Source organism: Talpa occidentalis, unplaced genomic scaffold (genome assembly GCF_014898055.3).
Source record: "Talpa occidentalis isolate TD23 unplaced genomic scaffold, MPIMG_talOcc4v2.1 talOcc4.12, whole genome shotgun sequence".
NCBI classification, from domain to species: Eukaryota; Metazoa; Chordata; class Mammalia; order Eulipotyphla; family Talpidae; genus Talpa; species Talpa occidentalis.
Genome location: NW_023601212.1, coordinates 51,464,737 through 51,484,198, shown reverse-complemented (window position 1 = coordinate 51,484,198; position 19,462 = coordinate 51,464,737). Strand labels below are relative to the sequence as shown.

The following is a 19,462-nucleotide window of genomic DNA, read 5'->3' as shown; positions in this document are numbered from 1 at the left end:
CTTGTACTTTTTATTTTTCATTTGTAGCCTTTGGCCAAAATATTTAGTCTATAATAAATCTGAGTTGCTCTGTTTCTAAAATAAATTTCCAGCATTTATAACGAATGTTATTATTTATAGGAATAAAAAGAATCACAAGACTCTAAGACCACTTTTTCAAAAATATTGTTTTCCGTCATGTTCATTCAATAGTACTTTATGTGGTAAAATAACTAAGGAGGGAGAAAACTGCATGCATTTAACACTTCTGTTTCCTATCAGTTGGAGCTTTGCAAACAAACAAAGGTACTTACTTGCCATCTTTGAACCAGTGAATCTCAGGGAAGGGTGTGCCTTTGACTTGGCATTCGAGGGTGGTGTTATGGCTGAGAACAACCGAGACTTCATTTGGGGAGTTGGTACCTAATATAGTGGGTGGAACTTGAACAAAGATATTTTATCATGAGAATCTATGACTTAGCAAAAAGAGAAGGGAGAAGGGGAACAGATAATGAACAATGATGATTATAACATTTCAGTAAGACCTTTGTGTTAAAAATAAAATATTACACAATAATCCCTTTTCACATCCTATCAGTGGATCCAAATGTTAAATTTAAATATAGAAACACATTTAAAAGCTATTCTAGTAGGACACCTGTAAGAATTATGATACTGTAGTATTCATACTGAGGACTGTTGTACAAATGGAGTTTAGAATGTAAGTCAACAGTAAAACTCATGTTATACCACTGCTATACATTTTAAATGACAATCAATGACACTGTCAATATCAATCTTATAATGTTCAAATTCTACATATCACACCAGTGTTTATTGAACTAAATTATCCTTGTCTCTCTTAAAGGACTCCTGAGTCAACATTGGTATATGATGAAATGGGAACAATACCAGATTTTATCCTCAGGATTATCAAGCATGTTAAAAACCTTTGAGTCCTCTCCCTTCACCTAATATTAAAAGGTTTGGTCTTCATTTTCGGAGCAATGGCCAGTAACTAAAGGGCCTCATTAGGGGAGGGGTGTGATCAAGTCTGTGTTTTAAGACCTCACTGGCTGTTGAATGAATAGTGGATTTGAGGGACAGTGTTTGAAGGGGAGCAGTTAAGAGGCCATTGCAGGGCCTCCCTGGTGGCACAATAGGTTAAGACACAGCCTATGAAGCTGTCCACAGCCACCGCAGCATGAGTTCGATCCCCAGCCAGTCAGGGAGCAACCTACATGGTGCAGCAGACCTCTCCTGTCTCTCCCGTTGCTACCCTCAACAGTGTTTTTCAGTTGATCTGCCTGTTTTGTTCCCCACTCTGTCTCTGGTGAATCCTCTCACCTCCCACACCTCTGGCCTGTCCCCCAGCTCTTGTATGCATAAATAAAATAAATCTTAAAAAAGAGGCATTGCATTCATCCAGCTTATTAATGATATTTTAACAGTGGAAATGGAAAGAAATGGATAAGTTAACATGGAATTAAGAAGCGGGCTTCATAGGTAGTAGATAGATTGAAGGAGTTAGGGAAAGGGAGGCAGGAGGAATGAGAAGGACTTCCATTCCGCCTTCAGGTTCCAGAAAGACTAAGTGGATAGGTGGAGGTGCCAGTCACTATGAGGGGGATCGCCACTAAAGGTGACCAGAACAGATGTCTGTTTGATATCTCACTAAGGGAATCAAGTCAAGATACTATAATGAAGAATACAAATACTGTCCTTGGAGCTCAAAAAAGAAGTCTGACTTGGAGATAAAAATTGGGGAGTTATTGGCACACAGATGGAATCCACATTAAATAAGTGCCAGCAGAAATGATGCCAATGAAACTAATGATAGAAAATGATACGTTGTTTTTATAAACTACACTTAAATATAATAATCGTACTCACTGGTAGAGGAAATGTGAAGTACTTCAGTATGTCAGAACACTAATGAGAGGCATTATTTTTATGTTACAACAATTTATGACTGGTAATTTTACTGCAGCATCATTCTTAGACCTCACTTCCACCCCAGACTTATGAATCATAAACCATTTTGAAAAGTAAAATACTGAATCAGTACAAAGTAATTTTATCACAAAGAGAACTTTAAATAACAAATATAATTTCACAAACTAAAGTTATAAAATTTTAAATGCATGATTATCATTAAAAAATTTAAAATGCTTTGTACCCCAACATATTACAGCTGCTACTGCTGTCATAATTCTCCCCTCATGATTAGAATTTGAACTATGAGCAAAAAAAAAAAAAAAAGAAAACTAGAGATATTATACTCCCTGGCTTCAAACTACTACAAAGCAATAGCAATAAAATTTGTGGAATTCGAGTATAAACAAGCACATAGAACAATGGAACAGAATTGAAAGTCCAGAAATAAACTCACAAATAAATGGACAACTAGTTTATGACAAAGGAGTAAACAGCATATTATAGAGTAAGGAAAATATCTTCAATAAATTATGTTGAAAAAACTGGACTTCCACATGCAAAAACTGAAACTATATCAGTATCTACCACACAACAACTGATTCAAAATAAACATTTGAATGTAAAGCCTGAAACTATAAAACAGAATAAAACAGAGCATAGCCTCTATGCACTGGCCTAAGAGTTATCTGATTCCAATGCAAAAGGAAATGAAGGGGGAAATAAACAGAACTACATCAAAGTAAAAAGCTTCTGCATGTTAAAAGAAATCATTGTCAAAATGAAAAGGCATCCTATGAAAGAAGATACTTGCAAATCATATATCTAGCAAGGAGCTAAATCCAAAATATATAAACAACTCATACAACTAACAACAACAAAGACAAGCCAATTAAAAAATGGGCAGGGCCTCCCTGGTGGCACAGCAGATTGAGCACAGCAATGTGAAACTGTCCCCAGCCTCTGAAGCAAGAGTTCAATTCCCGGCCAGCCAGGGAGATTCCCACATGGCGCAGCAGACCTCTCCTGTGTCACCCGCTGCTCCCCTCAGCAGTATTTTTGGTCTGTCTGCCTGTTCTATTCCCCACTCTGTCTCTGGTGAATCCTTTCACCCTCCCTCACCTCTTGCCTATACCCCAGTTACTGTATAAATAAACAAATTTTTAAAAATGGGCAGAAAATCTAAATATCTGAATATACATTTCACTAAAGAAGTCTACAGGAGGCTAGTAGACAACATTATAGAGATGTTCATCATCACTTATAATGTTAGGGAAATACAAATCAAAACCACAAAGATATCACCACATACCTGTTAGAATAGCTTTTGTCAAAATGATAAGAAACGTGTGTTGGTGAGTATGTGAAGAAAAGTGAACTTTTGTTTACTATTGGTGGGAATGTAAATTGGTGCACCACTGTAGAAAGCAGTATGGAGATTTCTCAAAAAGATTAAGGTTCTCAAAATGATTCAGCTATTTCACTGCTGGGTATTTATCCAAAGAATATGAAAACATATCTCAAAAATATATACACATCCACGTTCAGGGCAGTATTAGTCACAATAGCCATAACTTGGAAACAAGCTATGTGCCCACTGACATATGACTAGATAAAGAAAATGTAACATATTCACAATGGAATACAACTCAGCTATGAAACAAGATGAAATCCTGCTGTTTCAATAACATGGACGGACATTGACGGGATTGCACTAAGTAAAATAAGTCAGATGGAAAAGACAAACACTATATGACTTCACTCCATTATGGAAGATAAAGAAACAGCAATGAAACAAATGCAGACAAAACTCTAAGATTCTGACCACAGAAGAGTGGTTATCAGAAAGGAAGGAGGAGGATGGTAACATGGAAAAGGGGGTCAGGCCTCCCTGGTGGTGCAAAGGGTTAAGACACAACCTATGAAGCAATTCACAGCCACTGCAGCATGAGTTCAATCCACTGTGGGTAGCCAGGGAGCTACCGACATAGCGCAGCAGACCTCTCCTGACTTGCCCGCTGCTCCCCTCAGCAGTGTATTTCAGTCAGTCCACCTGTTCTGTTCCTGTCTCTGGTGAATCCTCTCACCACCCCAACACCTCTGGCCTGTACCCCAGTGCTTGTATGCATAAATAAATAAATCTTTAAAAAAAGGGAGGGTCAATTATATTGGTTGGTGGAAAGTAGAAGTCAGAGATGATCACAATGTAATACATACAGATGTCAAAGTGTAACACTGTATCCAAGAAGCTAAACAATGTAATAAACAAAGTAAACTCGGTGCCTCCCCCGAGAGGTGGCACAGGGGGTTGAGCACAGCGCTGTGAGGCTGTCCATGGCCTTTTCAAGTGTGAGTTCAATCCCCAGCTGGCTGGGGAGCAAGCCACATAGTGCAGCAGACCTCTCCTGCCTTGCCTGCTGCTCCCCTCAACAGTGTGTTTCAGTCAGTTTGCCTGTTCTGCTCCCTGCTCTCTCTGGTAAATCTTCTCAGCTCACCCCTGGAACTCTGGCCTGTACTCCACTTCTTAAAAAAATAAATCAAAGTAATCTCAATTAAAAAATAAAATGAGGGTCCTCCCCTGGTGGTGCAGTGGTTGAGCGCTGGGCTGCGAAACTGCCTGCAGCCTCTCTGCAGTGCCGGTTCGATCACTGGCTGCCAGCAAGGGTCCCACATGGCATGACAGACCTCTCCTGCTGTGCCCACTGCTCCCCTCAGCAGTGTATTTCATCAGTCTGCCTGTTCTGTTCCCCGCTCTGGCTCTGGTGAATTCTCTCACCATCCTGCATTTCTGACTGTATCCAGGACTTGTATAAATAAATAAATAAATCTTAAAAAAAATAAATGCTTACCTGTACCTAAAAAAAATAAAAATAAAAAATAAAAATAAAATGAGGCCAGAGGTGATTTAGTAACAATATTTAATTAGAATGCAGGGGAAGGTAGATTTGCTACCTCCCCCAGTTCAAGTACAAACTGCAGCTTCAGGAGATGTTAACAGAATGAATGCATTTTTTTTTGTATCATTCTGTACAGATACAGAAAATTTTGAGAGAATTTTCTGCCTACCTAACAGGGTAGGCATTGTAGGAATTGACAAAAGTAATAACTATTTTACTTTTATTATTAGTTGTTAAATAACTAATAGTTAATATTATTTAACTAGTATTATTTTATGTATGACTACCAAATATGTAAATACATCTTTGTATATGTATATTTAAACTTTCTACAACATATGATTTTTTTTTCTTGATGTAATATTGTATTATAACATTAATATAAACTTCAGGCAAGCATCACTATGAATCAACATGTGTATGTAGTACAAGCTCACCACTAACAGTCCAATTCTATCCTTTACTGTACAATTGACTCTTTTCTCCTAATTGCTCTCCCTTTCTTCCCACTTCCTTTTTGATAACTGCTAATTGGTCTTTAGTATAGTTTTATTTAGTTTATTCATGTTTGTTTTCTCTACATACACGTATGAGTGAAATCAAAGTATATGTCTTAGACTAATCAATATTAAACACAAAAATAATAATACAGTGACATGAAAGATATTTTTCCTATCACTTTACTTTTTATCTCTTTATTCCTTCATATGGCCAGCTATGCTGGATATAAGATATGCATATGGACTGTAGGTTTTTAAAAGGATGTTTTCCTTACCTAGCACATCGATGTTAAAATACTTCTGAGAAGTGCCTGCAATATTAATTGCTTTGCAGGAATATTTTCCTGCATCCTCTGGAGTGACCTTGAAGAGCTTTAGTATCTTTCCATTGTTCACAATCTGAATAGTGTTGCTTTCAGCCACCTGCAAGGGTTAAAATGATCAGTGTTATTTCTAATCCTAATAAAATGTATAATGAAAAATTGATTTTTACTTTATTATAATTAGTATTTTTCCTAGTCCCTTATTTAGGTTTTCTAAATCCCTACTATGAGTGAGACCATCTGGTATTTTTCTTTTTCTTTCTGACTTATTTCGCTGAGCATGATCCCTTCCAACTCCATCCATGTTGCTGCAAATTGCATGAGTTTATCTTTTTTTGATTGCTGAGTAATATTCCATTGTGTATATGTACCACATCTTGATCCAGTCATCTATTTTATAAACATCATTATTCAATTAATGTGTCTTCTCTAAAATAACAGCTACTTCAAGTGGTAGAATGGAAACGGAAGTTAAAAACACCCTTGCTAGTAAGATATGATTCAATAATAAGTTCTTAGCATATGTACTGATTATATCATAATGTTGATGTTCAACTGATGTTTGATCAGCACTGGTATCTTCAGCACCTCTGGCCCACACCCTAGTTCTTATATGCATAAATAAATAAATCTTTAAATATAAAAACATTGAGGTAAAACTGCTACCTTATTAATAAGAAAGTCACATTGAACAACTTTTTCAGATTTTGAGACAAGAAAATATGCATATTGAATGTCTCTGTTACCTGGACATCATCTTTATACCACACAATGATGGGTGAGGGAGTGCCTTCAACCTCACAGAAGAGATTGGTCAGCTGGTTGACCAACACGGACACATTTGTTACTTGTTCTTTATCCTTAATTAGTGGAGGAACTGCAAAAAGAGAGGACCCATGACTAGTTTCATAATAAATAATATTTATAAATTTTTACAAAAGACTTTAAAAAGCAAATTTTAAGATATCTGATAGCTAAAAGTTGTCATATTTAAGCACAAGCTTATTATAAAATGAAAAGTATCAACCAATATATTTACAAAGTAACTTATGGAATTTGTATTTAATTATTACGTCAGAGTTTTGAAGTAAGGATAAATGGGAAACCTATTTCATATACCACTCAAAATGCAAATTGCTAAGAACTTCATTAAGTTATGTGGGACTCACTACTTTGCTGATGGGAATAATATTGCCCCAAATCTATGGAAGTCAATACACAACAAATTTTAAAATGTACATACCCTTTGGCTCAGACAAAATGACAAATGCACAAAATTCTCTTTGAAGTGTTACATATGATAGCAAACAACTGGTAACAACCCCATATGCTCATCATTAATAAGGGAAGGCTACGTAAATCATGTATAGCCATAAAGGGGAATACCACATAGGGAGATATAAGAGGAATGTTGACTAACCAGCAAGTTATACATTTAGTGAAATAGACAAGGTGCAGAGTAATAGATAAAATGTTCTATATATGAACCTTTTTACACATAAAAGAGGATAATATATAATTTACTTATATATGCCTTAACATATACACATACACACACACATGCCCCACCGCTAATAACTTTCCTTACCCCTAGAGAGGATGAGTACTGAATAACTTATCTCAAGCCAGCAAATTTTTGACAATGCATCTTCTTTTACCATTTCAATTTGGAGTGATAAAAGTCACAATAAATTATTACCATGAAATTTTAAATCACTTCTATTCATATTCATATTAAGTAATACTATGCTGAGAGAATAACTTAAACATAAAAGACTTGGAAATGTCACATATCAATGACATGATTTTAACATATTATGTTACATTTACCATGGACTTTGAGGGTATATTTTCTTTCCGTGGTCCCAGCTTCATTAACTGCTACACAGATGTATTCCCCATTGTCATATGGTGTGACAGAAGCAATAACCAACAACCGGCCATCCTCCAAGAAAGAAATGCCAGGCTCTCGGCCTGTGAGCTCTCTACCATTCCGTAACCATTTGATGGTTGGTTTGGGGGTACCTAAGTAAGAAATTAAAGCCTTGTGAAATCTTACAACAAAACTAGAAATCATTAAGGATCAAGTATGTTGAAAGGAAATACAATTTTTGTTATGATTACAATTTGTACTTAGGGATTATGCCACTTTCAAAATATTCCTCCTGGCATGGAATTTAAAGAGAGTATATTTAATGTCTCCAATTCCTTATCATGTTTAAGAGAACTTTCATTTCTAGTGCAGAATTTGATTAAAGCTGTTTTGTCAAAACATTCAGATAATGGTAATAAAAGCAAAGCATTTTCTTGAGTGAATTCATGGTAATTATTGGGAAATACTATATGAATCGAATGAAGTAAGTATGGGGGGAGTTGGGGCATGGAAATAAAGGCAGAGCAAAAATAAGATACTGTTGCAGGAATATAACAAGATTGCCCAACCAAGTGCAGTCCACATATGGTGTATGGAAATGGTGCTTTATAATTCATATTTTAAATAGGACTAAGTCAGAAGAGATGAGGAACTTATACCATACACACATTCTGGAGAGCTCATGCTGTAAACATAGGACAGTGAAAGAATTCTTTTTTATGCTAAAAAAATGTTGAGAAAGCAATGAGAATTGTTTTCCTAGATTTATTTGTAACCAGCAGAGTGAATGGAAGTGAAATGCTCATAAGTAAAAGTGATAAAACATTTTTCATGTGCATAATGGAGCGAAAGGACACACTGAAAATAGACCAACACTAACACTAAGAATACATGTATTTAACAAAAAGTATGTCACGCACTAACCTAAGTACTTTAAAATTTAACTTAATCTGTCCAAAGATAAAAATAAAGCACAGTAAATAAAATTAACAGGATTGCATAAGATATTATTTATAATTTCATATTAAAGGATAATTAAAAAATGTTATCTTTTTGGTCATAAAATCAAAGACTAGTATAAAAGAGTAGCTAAAGCATACGAATGTCATTAAAGTTAAACTCAAATTGAGCTATAAATACTTATAAAAGTGACTAGGAAAGTTATTTTTATGGGAAATAAATAAAACAAAAAAGATTGGCCTATTTCACTGTGCCAGTAGTGTTGACTTGATGAGAGGTAAAATTGATGGATTATGGTTGTCTGTCCATGTTGTCAAGGAAAAGAGGGGTTATATAATCACTTCCTTACATCCCATTCATTTCTTTATGGACTTCAGTCAGATTTCTCTATTAATATATGTGGAGCTAATAAATGAACAAGCAAATGAACAAGCAAAAACAAAGAACTTATATTATTTTTAACTTATAAATGCAGAACAATCATGGTCAAGATAGAGAGAATAGCAAAAGATAATGAAAAGGCATCTAAATTGCTTTAAATGAGCTCAAGAATTGGGCCTTCCTGGTAGAGCAGGGGGTTGAATGCAGTGCTGGAGGATGTCTGCGGCCTTTACCGCACAAATTCGATCCCCAGCCGGTTGGGGCGCAAACCACATGGCGCAGCAGGCCTCTCCTGTCTCAGCAGTGTATTTCGATACATCTGCCTGCTCTGCTCCCACTCTCTCTGATGAATCTTCTTACCCCCCGCGACTCTGGCCTGTACCCCACTTCAAAAAAAAAAGAAAAAAAATGATCTCAAGAATTGTATCCCACATGAAAATGGGCAATTAGGAAGAGGTGCTTTTTCAAAGTATAAAAGGGAAGTCAAACAGCTCTCAAAAGGGACATTCAACCAAGTTCAACATTGGGAGTAAGGGATCCAGTGGAGAGCAAGGAGCAAGAGTGCCCCTGGCAGGAGTCTTGAAGGCGTGAACACCCACAATAGGCTTCCAAATTGAAATCTTTCTAAAGTTTTCCTCTCCAGGCCTCCTGGATCCTTCCTCTCTGGCTCTGGGAATGGTTACTGATAATTCTTGCAATCTGAAAAGCTTGTGAAGTTCTTTTTCTTTCAGTGCTATTAGAAAATAATCATTGGGGAGAGCTACTGTTGAGAGATACAAAATCTTGCTCCAGAAACATGAGTCAGAGAGGAGGACCTTCAATTCTATTGCTTCCAGTAGCAACAGCTAAGAGGCATATGTGGGAACACTAATAGCACCAGTCGCACGGAGTCCCCCAGGAGGTTATGGAAAGAATCCTGCTTGGGCGTTTCCAGAACTGCTGCAAACCCACTGCAGATGAATGCGGACATGAAAGAATGTTCTTAACCACCTACTGGGCATATAATAAAGGAACAGCGACAGTGTCTCTTTCTTGCTAGGAGACATGGTGGGATAGAAAGTCCAGAAATTCAGAAGATGAGAGGCCTAGACAAGCCTCAGATGCCAAGTTACATCTGGGCCCTAGAATTATCATTGGAGGGTAAGTCTAGGAAAAGAGATTTTTAGAAAGGAAATGTTCAGAAAAAGCAAGGGGATGGTTCTAATTTGTACCTCTAACTGAGTGATATAATTGTACAATATGTTTTTACTTGTGATACTTTTCATATTTTACAAAGAAATCTTGTCAGAAAAAAATGAATTCTGAAGTAATAGGAAGGAGTCTCTACTACCTTAAAAACACATTATAAACATGAGGCAAATTGGAAAGAATGGAAGGGTCTCTTCACTGAAGGAAATTAAATACCTATGAGGGGAAAATACTACTTAGCTGTTATTTCAAAGGGGAATTGGTTTCTAATATTTTCAAATGTTGGAGAAAGGACAAGTGGTAGTTTGTCACCAAGTGGTTTGTCATCACCAAGCAGGTGATGGTTTGAGTTTACTACAGAATTCTGGAACAATATTATACTATGCTGATGCCCATATGTCTAAGTATTACACACCTTTTGCAGGACATGGAAATGCAATGCGTTCATTGGCCACTCTTTCTTGGAATGGAGTGTTATATGGAGGTTCTAGATCTTCCAGTGCAGGTGGTTCTGTTAGAAAAATAAATGCATTTTCACAGACTATCCTTGGGCAAAGTCAAACTCTCCTAAGGTATCTTTCTTCAACCACTTAGAGGGGTGAATTGTTATCATTCCTGATTCTCATAGGACTCATATTTCTAGCCCTCAGACATTTCTACCTAGATGTGGCCCAAGGATTTAAAACTCAATTCCATTTTTAGAATTTATAATTTCATGCTTCTCACACTGCTGACATGAACTTTATTCCCTCAGTATCAGGCTCCACCCAGTGTGTCTTACATCTTTCATCCTTACTCCTGACCTCCACAGCCAATCAATCACACAGCTGCACCATGTATAGAGCCAGATACAGCTTATTCAAATACTAATTTTGCTTGCCAGAAATATTTCAATAGGCTCCTGAGGGGGACCCTTCTCTCAAACATGCTCTCCTCTGAATTCATATTCTACAAAACCCTCAAAATATTCTCTCTGAACCACAAATTCTGTGTGACCTCCCTGCTTAAAATCGTTACTTGTATTCCATTTGTCTGTGGAATAAAATTTCAAGCCTGTTTGTTTTGTACCCTGTCAGTAATCCAATCCCCCTTAACAGTTTTATCATCTAATTTCGTGAGGAAATTTGTGACTCACTCTTGAACCCTGCACTCCACCATCCAATCCATCACTACATACTGATGATTTTCTCCCTTAATTCTTTGATTCCATTCTCTTCTTTCTTCAGTTCACCTCCCATCATCTCTTGTCTGAACAACTGCAACAATCTTCAATTATTTCCCCTCGTCTTCTCTATCCAAATCATACTCTCCCCAAAAAGTCATCTTTTAAAATCCCAAATCTGATATGACATATCACTTTCCCAGGAATAACCTGTCTTTTCATTGCACTTAAAGTCTAAACTCTCTCATCTTGGCTCATCTGCTCCTGATTGTGTGTGCCATTTTATCACAAATCAATCAGTACTGGAATGCAACCAGCTGAACTTTTTAAGTTGATTTACCCCATCCACAACTTTTCCTCAACCGAAAGTAGTGGATGGTTCACTTCTCCAGAATTGTTTCCATCATCTGCACCATTCATTCCAACTTCAATTTCAAAAGTAAATATATGAAAATGGGATGGGTGTGATTTTAGTAATAGTATGGAGTGATTCTCCTTCCAAAGTTACCAGTTATAAAAAATATATAATAATCTTCCCACTGTGACTCAAGACTAAATATTTTGTGTAGACTACAGGTTATTTTTCCACTCCCAACACTGCCATACACACAGTTTCCTATGCCAAAAATCACCTTGGACTTGTAGTGTTATGTCTGTTTCCTCACTGCCCGCTACGTTAGTAGCAACACAGGTATAAATGCCAGCATCTGAGAGCAGGGCGTGGTTGATGTGCAATGTTCCATCTGGACTGCTAGCTTGCTGCACTCCATCAAGCGGCATGGCACTGCCACCCTTCAACCAGGTGATCACAGGAGGAGGCGTCCCTTGAGCACTGCATGGGATGTCCGCTTTTTGGCCAACTTGGACTTTTACAAGTTTAGGGCCACGCTGTATCTTTGGAGGAACTGAAAACAAAAATTGAGTATTAAGAAGCAATTTAAAAAGAAATTCCTTTTTTCATTCTAAATGAGAGCTCCTCACCAAGAGGCAGCCTAAGAAAGTGCAACAATCTCAGGCTCAGGTCATTGAGATGTGTGATCTAGGGCAAATTAGGAAATTTCCTGAGACTTGTTTCCTTAATAGTCTAGGCAAAATAACCCCTTCTCGGCAACACACTGTTAGGACTATGGGGAATGAGAAGGATAAAACTGCTCATTCCAAACTTGAATGAAAATATTTACATATGTTGAATTTTTTCAAAACAAAGGGTCATATAAAGTCAAATCAATAGCGAGCTCTAGAAATAGGACTTCAGGACTGAGACAACCAGATTGGGGAGGAAGGAGAGAGAACAAAAATGGGGGCGCGCATAATGGGCTATGGTGGAGGACTCTGGGTGTCTTGGTGGTTGGTGCAGGGTGGTAAAAATACCTGAAGGGGAAGAGCCTGGACCACTAAGTCACAAACAACATAACACTGTAAACCAATGTTACCTCAATAAGAAAAAGCATGCTAGTTTTTTTTTTTAATTTTAAATAACTTTAGGTTTAAAACTCTGTAAAAAGACAATTCAGACAACTCCTATAATAAAAAAGTTCTCCCCGTGTACTCTCAGGTTTTGCTCCCTTTTTGAAAGGTTTAATCAGATATTAAGAAAAACTTTTAATAGAAGCCTTTGCTAATTTCAGAGAAGAGAATCAAAATAGAGCTTCAATTATTTCCTTTTATTTACCTTCCTTTTGAAATTTAAATAGATAATTTATCAAAACACTGACAAATACATTCATTCCACATACATTCACTGTCCACTACAGAATCAAGTTGACCTACAAAGATGTAATTACAATTTATGTATATTACATCCTTAAGAAGGCGCATTTCTCTTTTTTTAAGTTCGTATTTAAGAAATACTTTCCACAGGCTGTCATTTAAAACAACTTTATTATTTTAATAGTATCATCATCATCATCATCATTATTTTAGAAGACAAAACTAAAGAGGCAATATACTTAATATATAGGTAATATAGTTAATTCCCAAGGGTTAGGAAATAACAGAAGTCTCTCAGGATTTTCAATCCCATGATCAACAGGACACTACTGTTGTGATTGATGTGAGCTAAATCAGGTCAGTACAATCTGAGAAAACATATGATATTTGAATATCCAACACCTAGAGTAAGTACTGCTTAGAGTAAGTACTCAATAAGTACGTGTCAAACAAATAAATAACTAGACTATGGTAAATTGAGGGAATAAAAGTACATTAACTAGAGAGTCTTAAAGTAGTAAAAGAATCCTAGGAAGTATATTTTTTTCAGTTGCTGAGCTGCTTACATATTGAAAATGGCTATTTAATACTAGTAAATCCCTCTCTGAGAACTCACAATCATTTCTACAAAATCCCACCCATCTGAATACATATTTGTTTACTGTTAAATCAACAATAGTCATAATTGATTATGGGCAACAAGCAAAATAAAGATACAAAAATCATACTATCATTTGAGGACCAAGGAGAAGTTTGTTTATAAATGGCAGATAAACTTTTCAGAATAAATGACAGAAAATCACAAGTTTCAGATTTTAGACATTTTTTTTTTCTACAAAGACCCTCTACACAATTGGGGGTAAACTGTCAAAGAAACAGATGATGGTTTCCACAAGGCCAGTCCTCAGAGTGACTACACTCTCTCATTCAAAACTCACCGTGGACATTTAATTTAACGGACTGAGTCACATTCCCAGCAAGATTTGTGGCAACACAAAGGTACATCCCACTATCAGAAACTCGAGTCTCAGTGATCTTCATTGAGCCAGAAGAGAGAAACATGTGTCTAAGAGAAAGAAACCACACAGAACATGGCACTTTAGATATCCTTTATGGAACTACTCCAAAGTGTGGAGAAGGCCAGATAGATCTACTTAATACCAACATTTATTATAAAGTTAAGATGAATAAAGTGATCAAACAGGCAAATGGAAAAATAGTTAAGGCCAGATACCCCAGCATCCCACCCAAAACACAAGTTTTAAACATAGGAAAACTATCTGTGTAATGTGCAATATCAGAGGTGACATTACAAAAACCAACGAATGGAATGGCTAGTCCAAATGGCATTGGACAACTAACTTTCCACATGGAAAGATTAATTATCATGCCATCTAGAGAAGAGAGAAAAACAAAAGAACATACATTTCTATGAATAGGGAAATGTATAAATAAAATGTGCCATATACTTGTTAAAATAAAAAAAAAACCTAAATCTATATGCTCAAAATGGATAAATGCTGATTTTATAAAGCAAGTACAAGAAAAATAATATGGGATATGTTACAATGGAAAATTGAAAACAGACACACAAAAACAACATTCTATCCTGTTCAAGGTTGTATATACAGAATGCCAAGTCTGGGCAGTGTTTGCTCTTGGAAAGGGAGAAAAAAGATAATCACTGGAGAGTGGGAGAATAAAACTTCATCTTGTCTGTAGTATGGTGTTTCTTTTATTCAAAAACATTCATAGCAATTTTTTTTTACTGTAATAGTAAGGTTTTACTGTAAAGTTGTTTCTGTTTATCATTCTCGTCACCAATGGGAGAGAAACTATACTGGTGTTAATCTATAACTTCATAATTACATATCAACAAGTCTAACAGACACTATCTAGAGACTATAGTTCTCATTCTGCCAGTAAATTCTGGCGTGATGTCGAGTTAAAATAGTAATTGCTCCCATTCCTTGTGAATTTGACACAGGGAGTGTGGAATATACATTATCTCATATAATTTCAGGTAAGTTTTATCCCATTCTATAAACAAAAAATCTGGAACTCAGAAAGTCTTGTTGAAAAAAAATCACAGAATCACAGAGAGTTTCAAGCAAGCTTAAGTCATGGAGATAACATTAAACTGAAACCTGCCTGGCAACAAAGGTTGTGATCTTAAATGCTTTGGCATTCTGCTTTTCACACCACTTAGCCTATCAAATATACTATCTCAGTAGGCCTTTATTTGTGTAATGGTTTAATCAAGAAGATTTTTACAAACCATCAAAATCCCATATCAGAGTGTCTATCTATTTATTGCTCCATTGGGATTAACAGAATTCTGTGTGTGATATACACCGGCTATAACAAGAATCTACACATAAATTTGTTCTGTTGTAATTACTCCCTTGCAAGATGTACCAGTGGGAAATTATGCCAGGGATGGATGTTGGCATTTTTGATTCTAAATGTTTATAGCAGCACTGTTTACAATAGCTAAGCTTTGGAAACAACCCAAATGCCCAAAAATAGATGACTGGATCAAGAAGATGTGGTACATATATACCATGGAATATTACTCAGCATTCAAAAAAGATAAACACATGCAATTTGCAGCAACATGGATGGCACTGGAAGGGATCATGCTCAGCGAAATAAGCCAAAAAGAAAAAGAAAAATACCGGATGGTCTCACTCATAGCAGGAATCTAGAAAACTTAAATAAGGGACCAGGAAAATGAATATAAGAAAGTAAAGTGAAAATCAAAATCAACAAAAAACTATGAACCAGAGACACTTTTTGGGGGTGGGGGGCGGGAGGGGAAGGATTGGGGTCAGAATGGGGCATTTGCAATTGTATGGGGGAATATAAAAATAAAATTTAATATTTAAAAAAAAAATAAATAATGATTTAGAAAGTTTATATCTTTTCAAAAGGCTGGATGTACATCTAAATTATCCTAAATTTAAATCTTAATTTTGCGGCTATTTCTAACTGAATTTCTCATTTTCTGACCTCTTAATCTGATTTTTTTTCTTTTGGCTAGTACTCTTGACAAGTTAGGTGAAGTTCTTCTCATTTTTGTAGACTCTTTTTTTCTTCTTCCATAACTTTTTTTTTAAAACTATTCTCTCATGGCCATAGCTAACTGAGATCTGCCCTTAATCCCTTGATAATAAAAACAAGGTATTTGTTACCACTGCTATTGCCCAATATATTAAGACAAAAGCTTGGACTAACCAGACTGCTTAGGAAAGCCCTAAAATAAAGTTTATACATAAATAAATTGAATCTAAGTTGATCAGGAAAAAAATATGAGCAAAACATAAACTTTGCCAGTAATGTAGAAACCAAGATATGCATAGTGATAAAAACTACAATTGACAAAAGCTTCCCTTGTTAAATGTGAGCCACACAAACTCTAAGTAAAATACACCACTTAGGAAATTAAAAAAAATTGTGAGACATTTAAAAATCTGAACAGGGCCTCCCTGGTGGCACAGGCGGTTGAGCACCGCACTGTGAAGCTGTCTGTAGCCTCTGTAGCATGGGTTCAATACCGGCTGGCTGGCGAGAATCCCACATGGTGAGGCAGACCTCTCCTGTCTCGCCCGCTGCTCCCCTCAGCAATGTATTTCTTCAGTCTGCCTGTTCTGTTCCCCACTCTGCCTCTGGTGAATCCTCTCACCCTTCCGCACATCTGGCCTGTACCCAAATTCTTGTATAAAAAGTAAATAAATCTTTAAAAATAAATAAATAAATAAAAATCTGAACAGGGACAGAACCACATGACCCAAGAGATGAAGTTTTCTTCGGCTGCAATTCACCCAAGATTCCTACCTTGGAGAGAATGGAGAAATGAGCTGGGTCTCTTTGGCCCAGGTAATTATGGGTGGTGGTAAGCTCCTTACTTCACAGGGAAGTGTCACCTCTTGCCCTGCAAGGACAGAGATCTCCACAGGCTTGTCCTGAGACAGTCCTCGCTGGTCTCCAAACACTCTGGGCCTTACTAAAATAAACACACGTTTTGGAAGAAAAATAATCCGCTGAAAACAAAGTGTACTTTAATTTACATGGAAATTTAGAAATACCTAATGTCCTTATATTCTTAAGTAATTTACCAAAATGTTTATTCTAAAATTTTGGAGAATATCTAAAACTTTCCATTAATACACTTACTAGGAGAGCTAAAATGAAAATGATTTAGAAAGTTTCCCTTTTCTGCTCTTCCTTTCAGAACATAATGAAGAGGTTGGCTGCAATGCCCTTTAGAGTCTGCCGTCTGCAAAAGAAAGCCCTCAAGGCAGAGCACTAACCAAGACATAGCTGAGGTTTGGCTTCATTAAGAGTTTTAACTAAGTGGTGTTTCTGAAGAGCACTGGGTGCAATAAACCTACTCCTTGGGAAAACACCATAAAATTTTTCCAAAAGACTTAAAAAGTAGCCTCCCTTTATATCAAAATCTAAGTAAAGGAGATGCTGGTTGGTAGTGAAAATGCACATGTAAAAAAATTATAAACTTGGGGGAACAGTTTGCTTTAGGGGTCCAGTCCTTATAACATTATTTGGGAGAGAAACATGAGTTTTGGCACAGACAGATTTCGAGAAACCCAGTCCTCCAGGGCTCTCACCGTAGACAGTTAACTGTACTTTCCTCTTGGCGTAGCCAGCTGCGTTGGTGGCTGTGCAGATATACTCCCCGCTCTCCTCACCACTGGGGGATACAACATACAGACTCCCATCAGCCCCAGCTGAGAACTTCACACTGCTAGTAGAAATCAGCTCTCCTTTCTGCAGAAGACAGCAAAGACCAAAGTGTTCATGAGTGTAGTTGGTGCATACATGGAAGTGTGAAGATGTGCTCCCTACCCCTCACCAATGACGTAGCTATGTAACTAACTGACAAATTAATAAAATGTGTGAGAAAAGATCCTAAAGAAGTGACTGATAGACTGGAAGAGAGAGGAACAAAATATTTCCAAAGAGAGGGCCTCCCTGGTGGTGCAGGGGGTTAAGACGCAACCTATGAAGCTGTCCACAGCCACTGCAGCATGAGTTCAATCCCTGGCCAGGGAGCTACCCACTTGGTACAGCAGACCTCTCCTGTCTCACCCGCTACTTCCCTCAGCAGTGTATTTCAGTAGATCTGGCTGTTATGTTCCCCACTCTGTCTCTGATGAATCCTCTCACTGCCCCCCACACCTCTGGTCTGTACCCTAGTTCTTGTATGCCTAAATAAATAAATCTTTTAAAAAATATTTCCAAAGAGAAATGAGTAGATTTAAAAAATGAAGGCAGTTATTGATAAGAAAGATTAGACAAAGCTAAGATGCTATTTCATCATACTAAACCCTGTCCTCTTCATTATAGAGCTGTTGAAAAATATAGGGGGGAATGGGAACAGCAGTGGATGAGTCAGTGCTTATGCAGAGCCAGGTACTGCCCTGAGTGCTATTTAACTGGCCACACAAACATTATGAGGAGAAACTACCACAACCCCATTTTACAGAAGGAAATGTGAAAATCTGGAGGGAGGGGTGAAGCAACTAGCCCAAGGTCACAGAGTCAGCCAGTGATAAAGAACTAGAACCTAGCAGTTAGACTCTGAACCCCAAACTTTTAACCTCTGTGCTTGCCCATAGCACCCAGGCCAGCTTGGAAAGATTTCCATTTTGTATTTCCCTAAAATGCATTAAACTTCTACTCCACGCCAGACACTGTCAGTTTGGGGATCACCTTCATCATGTAATTTTTGTCCAGAATGCAGAAATCTTTATCTTTTAATTTCATTTAAAGCTGTCGACTTACCAACTTCTCTGTATAGTGACACCTCATTTTTTTTTTCAGTTTTTAAGAATTTTTTTTAATATTTTATTTCATATAATTCTTACATCATTTTTCATTTTTGCACAATGTATGCATTTCCATTTTGGTTATATTCCCCATACAATTGCACCCCCCTTATTTTTGACCCTAATCCTTCCTTTCCCCCCTCCCCCATAGTGTGTCTCTGGTTTATAATTGCTTGTTGCTTTTGATTTTTACTTTGTATTAATTAGTCTTTTTCCTGGGGACACCTCATTTTATTGCACTTCCAGATATTGAGATGTTTACAATATTGAATGTTTGTGGCCATCTTGTGTTGAGTAAGTCAATTGGTGCCATTTTTCCAACAACATGTGCTCACATGGTGTGTGTATGTCACACTTTGTAATCCTCACAATATTTCAAAATTTTTCATTATTATTATATCTGTTATGGTGACCTGTGATCAGTTATCTTTGTGTTACTATTGCAATTTTTTTGGGATGCCTCAAACTGTACCCACATAAGATGGCCTACTTTATCCACTAATGTTATATGTGTTCTAACTGTTCCCCTGACTGGCTGCTGCTCCATTTTTCTCCCTCTCCTCAGGTGTCCCTATTTCCATAGCCCTGAAATTTCCATAGCCCTGAGTGCTCAAGTGAAAGGAAAAGTCACATGTCACTCACTGTAAATTAAGGTTGATGAGGAAGGCATGTCAAAGGCTGAAAGAGGGTGAGAAGTAGGTCTCT

General features: G+C 37.0%; 1 protein-coding gene across 2 annotated transcripts in view; it reads right to left on the bottom strand.

The window, feature by feature from the left end:
- The window catches only part of HMCN1 (hemicentin 1), a 508,306-nt gene that overhangs the window by 221,546 nt on the left and 267,298 nt on the right, over positions 1-19,462 (bottom strand). For both annotated transcript variants that reach the window (XM_037506314.2, XM_054693419.1), the window contains exons 21-29: positions 17,537-17,696; positions 16,746-16,914; positions 13,847-13,974; positions 11,831-12,103; positions 10,452-10,547; positions 7,465-7,659; positions 6,381-6,511; positions 5,587-5,734; positions 294-420 (exon numbers count right to left, since the gene is read on the bottom strand). In XM_037506314.2, the coding sequence (XP_037362211.1) occupies positions 294-420; positions 5,587-5,734; positions 6,381-6,511; positions 7,465-7,659; positions 10,452-10,547; positions 11,831-12,103; positions 13,847-13,974; positions 16,746-16,914; positions 17,537-17,696 (1,427 nt within the window). The remainder of the gene's footprint in view (positions 1-293; positions 421-5,586; positions 5,735-6,380; positions 6,512-7,464; positions 7,660-10,451; positions 10,548-11,830; positions 12,104-13,846; positions 13,975-16,745; positions 16,915-17,536; positions 17,697-19,462) is intronic.